The sequence below is a fragment of the Pongo abelii genome, chromosome 8 (assembly GCF_028885655.2).
Source record: "Pongo abelii isolate AG06213 chromosome 8, NHGRI_mPonAbe1-v2.0_pri, whole genome shotgun sequence".
Classification (NCBI taxonomy): domain Eukaryota; kingdom Metazoa; phylum Chordata; class Mammalia; order Primates; family Hominidae; genus Pongo; species Pongo abelii.
Window position 1 is genome coordinate 139,537,404 of NC_071993.2, and position 15,528 is coordinate 139,552,931.

General features: G+C 52.3%; 1 protein-coding gene across 1 annotated transcript in view; it reads left to right on the top strand.

Annotated features, from left to right (window-relative positions):
• The window catches only part of LRRC27 (leucine rich repeat containing 27), a gene marked incomplete at its 5' end in the record, with an annotated part of 45,426 nt that overhangs the window by 10,021 nt on the left and 19,877 nt on the right, over positions 1-15,528 (top strand). Inside the window, 5 exon segments of the mRNA NM_001134214.1 lie at positions 677-712; positions 2,918-3,070; positions 6,505-6,874; positions 10,231-10,377; positions 14,292-14,388. Of these exon segments, the coding sequence (NP_001127686.1) occupies positions 694-712; positions 2,918-3,070; positions 6,505-6,874; positions 10,231-10,377; positions 14,292-14,388 (786 nt within the window).

Sequence of the window (15,528 nt, forward strand, 5' to 3'; positions counted from 1 at the left end):
TAAGGATGTTACTAGGTGTTAAATGAAAGTAGGCGCCTTCCCGAAATGCTGCCTTAGCTGAGTTTCTTTTGTAGAGGCTTCTCAGAGTCCCCAATGTACAAATCATTCATCTGCAAGCAGGGCAGGATATACTGTGCAGCGGAAGTCTCTCAAACATTTTTGGCCATAGAAAACTTTTTTCACAGAGCATGATAAAACACTGGAATTCCTCATAGCACATCTTAGGAAAGACTGGTTTACAGTGAGGTTATAACTGGAAGGTATGAAAGCCTAAAATAGAGGTTCTTAACGGGGGAGATTTTGCCCGCAGGAGACTGTTGGCAATGTCTGGAGACATCTGTGGTTGTCACGCCTGGAGGTGGGTGATACCCCTGGCATCTGTTGGAGAAAGGCTGGAGGTGTACAATACCCCTCAAGGCAGGGGACACCACACCCCTATGGACTGCCTGGTCCCACATGTCCACGGTGCAGGGTTAGACCTGTGTTTACATACGGCAGCAGACCATTTGTGTGTGCATATTGTAAATTTAAGTGTACCTGTATTGAAGTGGCCCCTGAAAGAGAAGAAAAATGAAGAAACTTGATGGTATATTTTGGAGGTAGTCATTTAATTCTCTGCTTTTTAAAATTTTTCGTTTTGTTTTGCTTTAAAGGCATTTGAAAACTTTGCTTTTAGAAAGAAATCCTATCAAAATGTTACCTGTGGAGCTGGGTAAGTATAAAACAATAAAAAGATGATTTTAAAATGCTATCTTTTGAACTTGCCAGACCTTGTAATGGAAGTATCAGGCATGACGAAGGAGGGTAAGCTAGATATTTTAAAAATCCTTCCTACTTGTAGGACTAAGATAATGTAGCTCTCAAGAGCTGTTGATATAGCACGTCCTGTTCGTGTGGAGGTGTGACATGTGAGCCTTGCGTGAGGCACAGTCACAGTGAGGGCCATTGGCGCCATCACACAGCTAAGGAAACCAGAGGCCCTGCACACACCTCTGCAGGCCCCATGTGCTGTCTCCGCTGCATCTCGCTGGCCTTCCTGGGAAGTTTTACCACTTACATATGTTCCTAGGCCCCATCATGACCACTTTTTTAGACCTCAGAATCTAAACACTTAAAACCAAGGCATAAGCTGACAGACAAGTCAAACAAGCGTAAACTATCACAGAAGCAAGTTTTATGACCTTTAAAATATCTAGCAGAAACAGTATAAATTTGTCTGACTAGTAGCCCAGGAAAAAAATGTCTAAAATTCTGAAGGCATTTCTATGATGAACTTGAGAAGCATTTGGAGAACTAATTTATGAATACTCATTTATTTATGAGTCACTCGCTACCACATAGACAGTCTAAAAACAGACGTGTATACACGTCTACGTAAAAGTACAAACATTAAGATTTTATAGCTTTGATTTTATTTTTAGCCATGAATCAGGTAAAACTCATTAGTTTAAAAGAACAGTTGAGACCACGCATAGTGGCTCATGCCTGTAATCTCAGCACCTTGCGGTGCCAAGGCAGGAGGATCCCCTGAAGCCAAGAGTTTGAAACCAGCCTGGGTAACATAGTGAGACTGCATCTTTACAAAAAATAAAATAAAATAAAATTAGCCAGGTGCAGTAGTGCATGCCTGTGTTCCTAGGTACTTAGGAGGCTGAGGCGGGAGGCTAACTTGAGCCCAGGACTTCAAGGCTGCAGTGAGCTCTGATTGCACCATTACACTCTAACCTGGACAACAGGGTGAGACCCTCTCTCTAAAAACAAAACAACAACAACAACAACAAAAAAAAATAAAAGAACAGTTGGGTTAAATTGTGCCTTTGTAAATGGAACAAGTTATGGCTGGAACGCTTACACAGTTTTAGAGAAAACAGACTAGCAAATTTACACCTCAAAGAACAGAGAGAGAATTTAAGCTTTTTAAAGAAGGAGTTTGGGTGTGTTTGAAAACTAAAAATGGATGACAAGATAATACAAAGTCACTTGCCACAGGATTTGATAAGGAAATGAATTTCATTTAGATAGGTAGGTTCTAGTTTAGTCTCTGTTTTCCAACTGGACCATTGAGCTCAGGGCAGAGCCCATTAATGGACAGGGCCAACAAAACATTTGCAGTTTGTAGATCCTAATACTTAACCTATGTGAAAAACAAGCGCAGCTGAAAGGCAGAACACCCAAATACCCAAAATCTAAGCATCCGTCTTTCACACTGAACCCTGGCTCCCTCAAATTCGGAAATGCCACAGGACTAGGGCCCCTGCAGTGCTTCCCCATGCTCCTCACTCCAGGGACTTCGGCCTGAGCCGGGGGGGCTGGCCCACTGCCCACCACGGGAGCCTTACCTCTCAGCGGCCATCATTTCCACAGCCTCCAAGTGTTCACATCATTTCCATTTTTAGTGACATTTCACATTTGTGGAGTCCTTGTATTCTATTTTCTTCTGATTTAACACGATTTTCTTCATTTGCTTGAACATATTTAAATGGCGGCTTTGAAGTCTTTGTTAAACCCAACATCTGGGCCTCCTCCAAGACAGTTTCCATTGTCTGCTCCATTCCTGAGTGTAGGGTACATTTTCCTTTTCTTTGCATGTCTGGTAATTTTTATATTGAAAATGGGCATTTTAGATAATATAGCGACTTTGTATTCTGAATTATACAGAATTGTGAAGGTGGTTGTGGCTGCTTCTGTTTGTTTGATTTTATTTATTTGTTTTTTGGTAACTATCCTGGTCTTAATTTGCGGAATCTGTCTCCTGCAGAGTTACCTTTAAAGCAAATCTTTGACATCTGTTAACATGATTTTACCCCAAATACTGAATAGAATCATATTTTAAAATGTAAAAAGTTTTTATTTGTTCCTCATTTTCATTTCAAGAATGGTATATAAAATGCTGACGGTTTTTTTTCCTCCACTGCAGGGAGCGTAACCACGCTGAAAGCACTGAACCTAAGACACTGCCCTCTGGAATTCCCTCCTCAGCTCGTTGTGCAGAAGGGATTGGTGGCTATCCAGCGCTTCCTGCGGATGTGGGCAGTAGAACACTCTCTCCCCAGAAATCCAACTTCTCAAGGTTTGTAGGAGGTGATTTATGACAAATCACATTAACGTTGAAGTTACAGCTTTTTAAAATCAGGGCAGAACCTGTCTTCTCTTTAATAACGTCCTGAGAAATAGAGGAGTCATGGGTCCTCTGCTGAGTTGACACAGCGTACGCTGATCTCAGGCCGACCCAATTACCTCTGTGACTTTTCCTTGGTTCTATAAATCTGGGCACATTATAGATCCTGGCTCAAGTGGATTTTGGTAGAAGTTTATTGTGATCAATCAAATGAAACAGTTATCACCTCCAAGCCACCCGCAGGCAGCTGCTTCAGGAATGACTTGATGCTCCATTAGACAGCTATTTTAAAATAAGCACAATGAAATATTCCTTATTCCTAACGAGGTACAAGAAATTGGCAGGAAAATGGCCCTGTAGACACGTTTTATCTAATCACCTTGTTGGTGGGTGCTCATTGACCTGTTCCATTCTTTCAATGTACTGCCAGCCAGGTATTTTCAGATGCTCATGATATGTTCTGGTCTTGAGTACGCATTGTAGTTACACTTGGAAAAAGTAAAGTTAAATTGGGATAAAGGAGAATCATAATGAAGCCTCGCCAAAAAAGTACATATTCTGAAATGTTTTCAGAATATTTAAAATTTTACTATTTGTGATGTACTTTGATACTTAAGAAAAATGCATGTTTGCAACCATTAGCCGAGATAATTATATATGTGCTATAATTGAAATGTGTAAATTTATTAGGTCTTTGTAAATAACATGTGACCTTGTACTTTTGACCCAGATGGCCTCTATTTGGAAATTGTTTTAAATGATTAAGAATCAGCCGTTGGCCCTGTGCTTGCTGAGTTGTTTGTAGACATATTTTAACCAGGTTATAGCGGCCTGCATTGGTGCATTGCTCTGAAGCTGCCTGGCTCTGGCACCCTTGACCCTGACGCTGCCAGGACGTTGTGATAGAATAGGAAAAGAAAAGTAGCCGCTGGACTGGCAGGTGGAGGGCACTGGGCACCTGGCAGGAGTGGGGACAGGTAGCTGAGGGCATGGGGTGGCCGAGGAGAGATAGGACCAGGACCTGGAGACAGCCGGGACAAGGATAGAGGGGCAGAACCATCAGGCACAGCCGAGCCAGGACACAGGGAGCTCAGGAGACACGGACAGACCCCGCTGGAGGATCAGGATAAAAAAGAGAAGTTGAAGGTTCATTCCAATTGAAGGAGACTAAAGGAATAGGAAACTGGATGTGCTGCTTCATCCTGGATTGGATCCTGGGCCAGGACAAATATGATAAAGGACATTACTGGAACAGTTATCAAGGTGTGAGGAAGGCCAGCCAGTGAACGACAGAAGTCAGCGATGGGACACTCCTGGTTTTGGTGAATCGCTATGGTGATGTGTGAGCATCTCCATCTGAGGGTGGAGGGGCAGGATGTCTGAAGTTACCCTTGAGTGTTATAGGAAATGCATGAGCACCCCAGACAGAGAGGCGAGGGCGGGCAGGCTCACGGGGGCAGGTAGCCTCAGGGGCCAGGCACCAGCGGCTGCTGATGGGGTGCGGGGTCCACCAACTTCTCAGCAGTGTTATTGCAACTTTTCTATAAGTTTGAAAAAAATACATTAAGTAACTGGTCAAAAATAAATATTTTCTGACTCTTTTCTATTAGGTTTTAGGGCCACATAGAGTGATTTTTCAGCTACTATGTATATTTTTAGCACTTTGCCCTTTCAATTACTTTAAAAAGTCTTTTTGCTGGCCGGGCGTGGTGGCTCACGCCTGTAATCCCAGCACTTCGGGAGGCCGAGGCGGGCGGATCACAAGGTCAGGAGATTGAGACCATCCTGGCTAACAAGGTGAAGCCCTGTCTCTACTAAAAATACAAAAAATTAGTCGGGCGTGGTGGTGGGCGCCTGTAGTCCCAGCTACTTGGGAGGCTGAGATAGGAGAATGGTGTGAACCCAGGAGGCGGAGCCTAGATGGTGCCACTGCACTCCAGCCTGGATGACAGAGTGAGATTCTGTCTTAAAAAAAAAAAAAAAAAAAAAAAGTCTTTTGGCTGTATCCCACTCTTCCTGTTTGCTTTCATTTTCATGAATTTCAGTTTTGTCCCTGGCCCTGAATCAGTTGTCGACAGGCAGATTGGTCAAATATGCATGTTTCTAGTCACTTGTACCCCCGGGGGAATTTTACGACTTCTTAGGACGTTTTGAAGCATGTTTGCCCATTTTTTAAAACTTTTCCTTTCAAACCTAAGACCCCGAGCTTGCGGCAGTCAGGAGCACGTGGCAGCCAGGGGCGTGACGTCCATGCACCTGTGTCCACTGTGACGGCCACCTGGGGTCTCACTCAGCCTTCAGGTCGTGCTGGGCACGTGCTGGGAGAAGCCTGGCCAATAGGTCCCAATGGCTCCCAAAGTGCCTGGAGTGCCTCCCTGAAGTCGTGTTTTGAGAAAGTCAACAAAAGCATCACCAAACAAGAAAAGCAGGCATAATGGGCTAAACATTACTTAGAAAGATTCTGAGTGATCTGAGGGGAAGCAGAAATGTTGATTAAATGTGGCAAGATTAGCCGTGTACACATGCAAAAAGTCCCTCCAAAGTGGTAAGGCCTATGTGGGAAGGTCAGGCGCACCCGGTGGGGCCTGCGTGGGAAGGTCAGACGTGCTCAGTGGGGCCTGTGTGGGAAGGTCACGCGTGTCCGGTGGGGCCTGTGTAGGAAGGTCAGACGTGCTCAGTGGGGCCTGTGTGGGAAGGTCACGCGTGTCCGGTGGGGCCTGTGTGGGAAGGTCAGACGTGCTCAGTGGGGCCTATGTGGGAAGGTCACGCGTGTCCTGTGGGGCCTGTGTGGGAAGGTCAGACGTGCTCAGTGGGGCCTGCATGGGAGGGTCACGCGTGTCCTATGGGGCCTGTGTGGGAAGGTCACGCGTGTCCGGTGGGGCCTGCATGGGAGGGTCAGGTGCGCCCGGTGGGGCCTGCGTGAGAGTCAGATGTGCTCAGTGGGGCCTGGTGGGGCCTGCGGGGGAGGGTCAGGTGCGCCCGGTGGGGCCTATGTGGGAGGGTCAGGTCAGGTGCGCCCGGCGGTGCCTGCGGGGGAGGATCAGGTGCGCCCAGTGGGGCCTGTGTGGGAGGGTCAGGTGTGCCCGGCGGTGCCTGCAGGGAAGGGTCAGGTCAGGTGCGCCTGGTGGGGCCTGTGTGGAAGAGTCCAGGTGTGCTTCTGGCAGTGTTGTTTCCATTCCCTCCATGTGGAACTGCTTTGTGTGCCGCAGCAGCCTGGCATGGTGCAGGTGGGGTGACGGGAATTGTTTGGATTGACAGGGAATGTGGCGGCCATGGAGGATCTGGGCACCCCACCCCCCACCATCCAGGCTGTCACTGGCTTTTTGAATAAGTCATAGGGGGATGGCATTGACAGTAGCTACTAAAGCGGTTTCTTACTCTACCAGAGGCTCCACCGGTTAGAGAGATGACCCTCCGTGACCTCCCGAGCCCAAGATTGAAGTTGTCTGGAGACCACGCGTCTAACGAAGGAGCTGTGAACGCTCAGGACCCAGAGGGGGCCGTGATGAAAGAGAAGGCCGGCTTTCTCCTGTCTGTGGAAAAGCCAGACCTGAGTGAACTCAGGAAGTCTGCTGACTCCTCAGAGAACTGGCCTAGCGAGGAGATCAGGCGCTTTTGGAAGCTGAGGAAGGAGATTGTTGAGCACGTGAAGGCAGACGTTCTGGGAAATCAGCTCTTACCGAGGGAATTACCTCCAAATCTCAAGGCGGCCTTGAACAGTGAGGAAGAACTGCCAAAGCCAAGACGGGTTTTCAGGTAAAACTTAAAAGCAACGGGGGATTTTCTTGATCTTTGCGAATTTGTACAATTATTTTAAATTATCTTTTAAAACATCAGGTCCAGCTTTTAAAGTGTCCCTCCACATTGCCACCGTTTACTGTGCAGCGAGTGCCGGTCCCAGGTTTAGGGTAACGGGGACCCGCATCAAGCCCAGAGCATCTGTGGCAGAGCTCAGTCCATTCAGAGGCTGAGTTTGCCAAGGTTGAGGATGCGCCCGGGGAAAAGAGACATAAGTGACAGTAAGATCTGTGGCCTGTGCTTTCTCCAGAGAGAGCTTTGAGGATGTCAGCGTTTAAAGGAGAAAGAATGGGCAGCAGGGAAAGGAGGAAAGAATAGTAAAAGTGGGGGCAGGCGGTGAACCAAGTGGCCACATTCTTGTGAGGCTTCGATCAGTGCTCACTGAATCCACATTTTACCTGTGAAAAGAGAGGAGTTGAGGGAAAGGTCAGTTATGCAGAAAACAAATGGCAGCTGCCTGGGGACAAAAGGAAGGCAGTCGTTGTGCGGCCCACTTCCCAAGCTTACCTTTGCCTTTGGCACAGTGAGTTTGGGGGCCGAGATTTTATTTTCTTTTCACACCCAGGACAAGGGTCCTTAGGAAACAGGCTCTGCAGAGGCTACATGAGAGAAAAACTCGAATCATGGGTGTGATAGGGCGTGCACCTACACATATGGGAGGTGTGTATCTGTGGTGTGCGTGTGTGTGCCTGCATGTGGTATATGTGCCTGTGTGTGTGTAAATATCTAAAGAGAAAATACTGCAAAATAACAATTAGTGAATCTAGATCATGCATTCTCAAGAGGCAGATCGTCATAGCCGAGGGGACAACAATGGCTTCCTGGGGGTGAAGATTCTTGGAGGCCGCGGTGGTCTGTGGTCCCTCAGGCTCCACGCAGCGTCCAGCATGAGCAGGTTCACGGTGGCACCAGACCTTCCCGGAGGTGTTGGCGTGAAGCACTCACGGCCCTGATCTTTCAGCTGTGCTGTAGGTTTGAACATTCAAACAGGACAAAACAAACCTTGGAAGCATCACTAACAGATTAAAGTGTAGGATGTCCTGGCAGCACGCACAGCAGGTTCCCAGCTACAGCGAGGCCTCAGAGGCTCCAACACGCTTGTGGTGTTCTCAGTTCACACAGTCGCATGGTAAAAGGGCAGGAATATGCTGAGCCTGCTGCTTAGAAACCTCTTTTCTTCCCTCCTCCCTTCATTTATTTATTTATTGTTAGGGACCCTAATAATAGCTAATCCAAGTGAATTGTGGTATGCTTATTAATAGTACTTATAATTTGATCAATATGTCAGATTTGGATACTAGACCCTAGCCTTCGGAGATTGCTTTGGGTGGCTTGGGAAGTTGGAGCAGAGAACTGGAGCCTCTGGCAGGAAGCCTCAACCTGGAGCCCCTGCCCCATTGTTGGGTGGACCCTGAATGTTGTCTTCCCCCTCTGCTGCCTCTGCCCAGGGTGAGCCATAGAGAGCCACTCAGTGCCTCAGCTTTCCCACGGGAGTGGTTGTGGTGTCACATGCATTATCGGGGCCTCAGTTTCCCCACTTGGTCAGGTTGTCGTGGGGTCACAGGTATTAAGAAGAAGCTCTAAGATGATGGCCCTGGTCCGCGCTCGGGGTGGTGGCCCTTCCTGAGGGTCTGGGACTCGGGAAGCTGGCATTGCTCTGTGTTCTCTGGCCAGGGAGCAGCAGGCCCGGTCCAAGGTGACTCATGTGGCATGGGCCTGCTTATAAGGCTGAGTGCTCACGTCCAAAATACTTGCAAGAAAAGTGATGTTATGTAAAAATCATAGGTAAATAATGGTCTGGTCCTGAAATCCCAAAGTTATATTGGGAGGGAATAAAAGCATTCTGAAGTCATCAAACATGGAGCTGGAGTACAATGGAGCATCACTGCCCCAGCCTGATTCTGATGTCCAGCAGGCCTTCCTCTGGGGCAGCTTCTCCATACTGCTCAGGACCCTGAGACCACGACAGGAGACCTGGTGTTCCATAGAGCCCGGGCCACCTGCCCTTCCAACAGCAGCAGGTTAAAGGCCAGTGCCCAGCACACACCCCAGATGACCCCTGTCCCAGAGCACAGGCCATGCCTGCCCTCTCTGCTCTGCTGGGACAGTCACTGCTGTTCCCGTGCAGACGGGGAAGACGAGGGACAGTCACTGCTGTTCCCGTGCAGACGGGGAAGACGAGGGACAGTCACTGCTGTTCCCGTGCAGACGGGGAAGACGAGGGACAGTCACTGCTGTTCCCGTGCAGACGGGGAAGACGAGGGACAGTCACTGCTGTTCCCGTGCAGATGGGGAAGATGAGGGTGAAAGGTCGTGCAGCGTGGTGGGGCGGGCCAGCCTCCTGGGACGTGGCCACCGGGCATGCTGCTTGGCTGTGGCCTCCCGAGGTGGGCTGCTGGTGTGAGGCTTTGCACAGGGCAGGCCGTGGAATGGGATGGGCCTTTCTCCTCTGGGCGAGGTGTTTGGTTTCAGAGGGAAGACCAGGCAGGGCTTCCAGTTGTGTTTCTTAAGCTGCTTTGGTGCAAGGGTCATGGTGAGGAGGTGTCATGTTCTGGAACCTGGCTGGCTCTCAGTCCTGGGCTCAGAGCCCCTATCTCCGGCCTGGTTTTCCCCAGGTGTTTTCACTGGGAGGAAACACCAGGCACACCTGTCAGCTCCCTCTCATGGGCAGGGAGAGGGAGTCTCCAGCACCGTGCGACCCCACCGTGTTACTGGCTATCCCCTCTGCTGTCCCGCAGGCTTCCCTCAAGGGGACCCGGTATCTGACCCTGCCTGAATGTGTCTGTGGAGGCCAGGCGCCTTCTGATGGCCTTGCCTGCCCCGCCCCCTGCTCCCACATCACCCAGCGATGGGATTCCGACCTGCTGCAGCACCACCCCATGCACCTGAACTCCAGGCACGTCACATCGTCCAGCCTGGGCGAGCTGCTGGCCAGGCCCCCTGCTTCCGCAGGCGTTTCTGTCCAGGTCAGACAAGGGTGCGGCATTGGTCTCAAGCAGGTCGGGTGCAGCTGCCAAGGCTGCACGTCCTTCAGGTGCATTTCCCAAGCTGACTGTCAAGCGTCCTGGGAAAGTAGCTGGCTGGCAGTGGGCGTGTTGGGACAGTGTCCTGCTGCCATCCACACATCTTCATTACGTGTCCTGAAATCAACAGTCAAGACTGTGGACTCTGTGGGGTGACTGCAGCTTCTAGTCGTGATAATTGTTCTGATGAGCAGATGATCCACAGGCCCTCCTTTTACGTTTCACACGTTGTATGAATTACCGTCACAGGGTTTTGTTAAACATTCAGCTAAAAACACTCTGTAATTTTAGAAGGAAGACAGCCTCCTCCAGGAGCATCTTACCCAACCTCTTGTCACCATACCAAATGGCGATCCGAGCAAAAAGACTGGAAGAGAGCCGAGCGGCGGCGCTCCAAGAGCTCCGGGAGAAGCAGGCTCTGATGGAGCAGCAGAGACGGTGAGTCCACACAGGGTGGGGGTCCGTGCTGCCGGCCCAATGCACCTGGAACTGGGACTCGGCTGTGATTTTATGGCAGGCCTTGTGGAAGTGTTTAGTTAGTTCTCTCCTCACTGATGCTGATCCAGGATCCGTCTCTTCCTCACCGGGAAGCCGAGCTGCACGTGCCCCTTGTGGTCTGCAGCGCCGCGCACGGGCTCGCTTGTTTGTAGCCCTGAGGCCTCTGTGTGGGGCAGGCGCAGGTGCAGCGCTCCATGTGGGGCAAGTGCTGAGGCCTCTGTGTGGGGCAGGTGCTGAGGCCTCCGTGTGGGGCAGGTGCTGAGGCCTCCGTGTGGGGCAGGTGCTGAGGCCTCCGTGTGGGGCAGGTGCTGAGGCCTCCATGTGGGGCAGGCGCAGCACTCGTGGTCTGCAGGGCCTTGCGTGCAGGGGCCTTGCTCCCTTGTTTGTAGCCCTGAGGCCTCCTTGTGGGACAGGCGCAGTTGCAGTGCTTGCGGTCGCCCCCTTGTGTCCATCTTTGCCCTAGCTTCCTCACGACACCTGCCTGCTTTCTTGTCCTTTTCCCTCATTTCTTGTTATTCCTCAGTCCTTCCCTCCTCATTTTCCCTGGAGTATTCCAGGCCCTGACATGGTCATCAGGGAGGTTCATTCTTGGGTTGCTGTGACTGCCGCCAGTGCCACCACCTTGCGAGGTGTGTTGGCCGATATGCTCAGTGTCCTCAGTGTCTTCTCTGTCCTCCAGCTCCACTGACCACCTGGCTCCACCCCTCCCTGGGCCCCAGGAGTCCGGCTGGCATGGACCACAGCCACAGCACCCCGTGCCCCTCACTTGGTGGTTGGCTTTGGCCAGTGGGGGCCCCCAGCAGGAGGTCAAGGAGGAACGGGAGGGCGAGGGCCTCGTCTTTACTTTCCCGGCTTCTTTGTGAGCTGCCTGGAGCTGGCCGAGTCCAGCCTCTCCCTCCTTCTGGGTTCTGGCAATCTCTCCTTCCCTGGTCTGTCCTGTGGGTGGCTGTAGCCCGGCCCTCACTGGCACAGAGCTCTTGCACCGCCCCTGTGGCTCACCTGCTCTCTCCCCAACGTGAATAAACCCTCCTGAATGCTCCCTCCCCAACGTGAATAAACCCTCCTGAATGCTCCCTCCCCAACGTGAATAAACCCTCCTGAATGCTCCCTCCCCAACGTGAATAAACCCTCCTGAATGCTCCCTCCCCAACGTGAATAAACCCTCCTGAATGCTCCCTCCCCAACGTGAATAAACCCTCCTGAATGCTCCCTCCCCAACGTGAATAAACCCTCCTGAATGCTCCCTCCCCAACGTGAATAAACCCTCCTGAATGCTCCCTCCCCAACGTGAATAAACCCTCCTGAATGCTCCCTCCCCAACGTGAATAAACCCTCCTGAATGCTCCCTCCCCAACGTGAATAAACCCTCCTGAATGCTCCCTCCCCAACGTGAATAAACCCTCCTGAATGCTCCCTCCCCAACGTGAATAAACCCTCCTGAAGCCACCCTGTTGTGTGTGTGCTGTTTTCTCTTGGGACCGTGTGATAGGGACTGTGTTCAGCACACAGATTCTGTGATTGTCTACAGCTGTCCCCCAATGTCCAGCCAGACATTGTAGTTGGTTGTCTTTTTCATTAAAAAGATGAGTGAGGTGAAGCCCTCAGAGCTGGTCCCCTGCCCCAGGCTGTCATACTGATGGGCAAGGATGAGGCTGACTGACCACTCTAGGGCTATCCTAGGACATGGGAGTGTGGTCCGGGCTGCACCAGAAAGCCCATCGCTGTGGAACCAGGTCTTGCCGGCCACGGGCCACAGCTGCTGGGGCCCAGGGAGCACCGGAAAGGCTTTCCTTTGGTGCCCATCAGTCGCCCCACACCGTCCCTCAGGGTAGCTCTACAGAGCCGGGCCCATCAGTCACTGCGAGGTGAGCCCCCCAGGACCAGCCCCGCCTGTCGAGCATGCCAGCTGCCCTCCCCTCACTGTGTGCCTCAGCAGGCACCTCCCTTCCCTTCCCTGCTGCAGGTGGGTCCCATTCCTGCCTCGGCTCTGCCAGTTTCAAGGTACCATTTTCTGAAGTGGGTGTCCAGACACCTGCCCCCTTGACTCCTCAGGTATCACCTGCCCTGCCAGGAGGCTGCCTGTGGGAGTCCCACTCCCTCTTGGCCATGGCTGTGATGGAGGTGATTGTGATGAGACCTTCCGTAGGCTCAGCCCCTGCCCCAGGCTCTCTGGGCACCACCAGCTGCAGGGGGCAGAAAGGGCACTCTTACCCCCAGACACCAGGCTCAGGCCTCATCCCACACCTTCATGGAAGAGAAGTTCTTGGATACAAAGAGCAATTGAACTCTTTCTTCTTTATTTTCCTGCCTGGAGCCCAGAGCCAGTGTCCTGCAGTCTCCTAGTGAGCAGCTCGGCAGGCCTATTCTGAGGGCCCAGACCCAGCACAGCCCCCTTCACATCACCCTGTGGACAGCGTCACCCCTTTGCTTCCCAAGGCGTGACCAGAAGACAGTGACACTAAGTGGAGGCCCTCGTCCAGGAGCACAGCGGGTCCAGCGCCACACATGGTGCTGAGTGGGGACACGGGGGGCACCAGCCTGGCTGGGGCTGGGGGCTGGGGGCTGGGACACACCCAGGCAGGTGTCAGGACACAGCCTCACCTGAGGTAGCTGCTGAGACCACCTGTGCCCTGAGGTGGCACCGGGAGAGGACGCAGCCAGGCTCTGATCCCAGGCAGCACTGACTCGGGATGGAGCCCTCAGCAGGAAGGTGGTCAGAGGTGGGCTGTGGGCCGGGTAGAGCCCAGAAGGGCTGAGCTGCTGTGACCGCAAGGAAGGAGAGCAGATGTCAGGTGGAGGCGTCGAGGAAAATCCGGACTGCGGCCCAGGCATCCAGGATGATGATGGGAGAGACAAGAGGAGGCCGGATCTGGGGGCAGGATGGAGAGGGGGCACCAACCACAGGAGTCCTGCAGGCTGGAGAGCTGGCCTTCCGGGGGTGGAGCCCTGGGCCTGGGTAAGGGCTCTTGGGGACCTCATTCCACCCCAGCCACACACGAGGAGCCCCGCCCAGCCGCAGATGTGGGCGTTACTCGGGATGTTCACAGCCCTAGGCGACGAGCTGTGAGGAGGGAGCATGTGACTCTGGCTTGGGACTGGGGAGGCCCGAAGATGCCTGTTCTTGTTTTGTTTTGTTTTGTTTTGTTTTATTTTTTGAGACAGAGTCTTGCTCTGTCACCCAGGCTGGAGTGCAGTGGCTCAATCTTGGCTCACTGCAACCTCTGCCTCCTGGGTTCAAGCGATTCTCCTGCCTCAGCCTCCCGAGTAGCTGGAACTAGAGGCGCCCACCACTACACCCGGCTAATTTTTTCTATTTTTAGTAGAGATGGGGTTTCACCACGTTAGCCAGGATGGTCTTGATCTCCTGACCTCGTGATCCACCCGCCTTGGCCAGATGCCTGTTTTTAAAAGTGAAACTCAAGTGTCTGAAGGGAGGGACTTAGAGACAGGCATTCAGATCTTCCACAGACAGACCTTATGTCGACAAGTACCCGCAGCCAGGCACCCCCAACCCGTCGTTCAGCGCTTGTGGTGGCAGCCCCAGCTGGTGCCCTTACCTGAAAGGGGTCCTGATGCCTTTTCCTTGGTCACTGGGTGGGGTTGGCCCCCAGCGTCAGTCACTGCTGGCAGCACCGACACACAGGGCCTCGGGATAGAACCCGGCATTCCCGGCTCTGCCCAGATGTGCCCGGAGGAAGAGGCTGTGATTCAGACTCCCACCCAGAGGGCATGCATGCCCCCAGCCTGTGCCCCCTGGAGACAGGTGCACCACAAGCTGTAAAATGACAGAGAAATCCTGTAGCCTTGGCTCGAAGCTGCCTGCAACTTATGACATTAACCTTCTCTTTCTCCAGAGAGAAAAGGGCACTGCAGGAGTGGAGAGAGCGAGCCCAGAGGATGAGGAAGAGGAAGGAAGAACTCAGCAAACTCCTGCCTCCGCGGAGGAGCATGGTACGGCGTGCGTGGGCGGTGACCGGGCACTAGTCCAGTCCCGAGGGTGGGTGGGTGCTCACACGCATCCCTGTCCATGGAGGATGAGCCGAGACTTAGGGAGGAAGCTGCCTGTGCAGGCTGCTGGCCGGTGGGGCTGGGTTGGAGTGCAGCATCCAGAACCATTGCTCACTGCCCAGCCGGAGGGGATAGTTTCCCGCCCCAGCCTTGAGGGCTTGCCTCTTGGCTCACTGACTTTTGGCTCCTGTCTGAGGAATTAGAAGCTCAAAGAGGGAAGGGGAAAGAGGAGATGAGGGGAAAAGATTCAAAAGATAAAAAGCAGCTGAGGTCGAGGTGGGCCCTACAGAGGTCTTTCTGGGCTCCTCACCCTTGGTCTCTGGACCTCGGGGCAGGCAGTTTCCCTGGAAGCCAAGATTGCCAGCTCTTAAGCTATGGGACACGGGATATCCTGAGTACCGTCCTCCAAGATTGCCAGCTCTTAAGCTATGGGACACGGGACATCTTGAGTACAGTCCTCTCTTCCCGTTTTCCCCAGACTGTGTGAGGGTCTTAGTCCAGCCGGGCACAGGGCCGTGGGCACAGGGTGGTGGGAGCCGGTGGCTCCTCCCTCCAGAATGCGCCTGGCTTGCTTCTCTGTCCTGTGAGCATAGTCAGGCAAATGTGCCGTTGAATTTGGTCGCAGATGTTTCTTCAGTTCTTTCTTCTAAGAGATGCTCCCTGTGTGTTACTTTGAAAGGCCACGGGTTGCCTCTGCAGCCCCCTTAGCTGGGGTAAGGCCCCCAAGGGCTTCACCCTACAGCAGAGAGTGTGGCCACGTGGGCCTGCAAGCGTGGACTGCTTGGACAGTTCAGGAGTGTTTCCTTTGTCTAACTTTGTATTGAGCTAGTTTTTGACTTACAGGAAAGCTGCAAAAATAGTGTTTCCATCTCCCCCCGGCCTAGCTTCCCTGATGGTGACATCTTACATAACCTCAGAACAAGGCTCAGAGTTAGGAATTCACAGTGTCCAATGCGTTGGATAAACCAGGACTGCATCTCACCCTTCTCAGGTCCTGGGCCCCACAGGACACTCAGTCACCATCTTTGCTGTCACCTTTTTCCTAATTTCCCCAATATGTGGGAAAGTTTAAAAATACATATT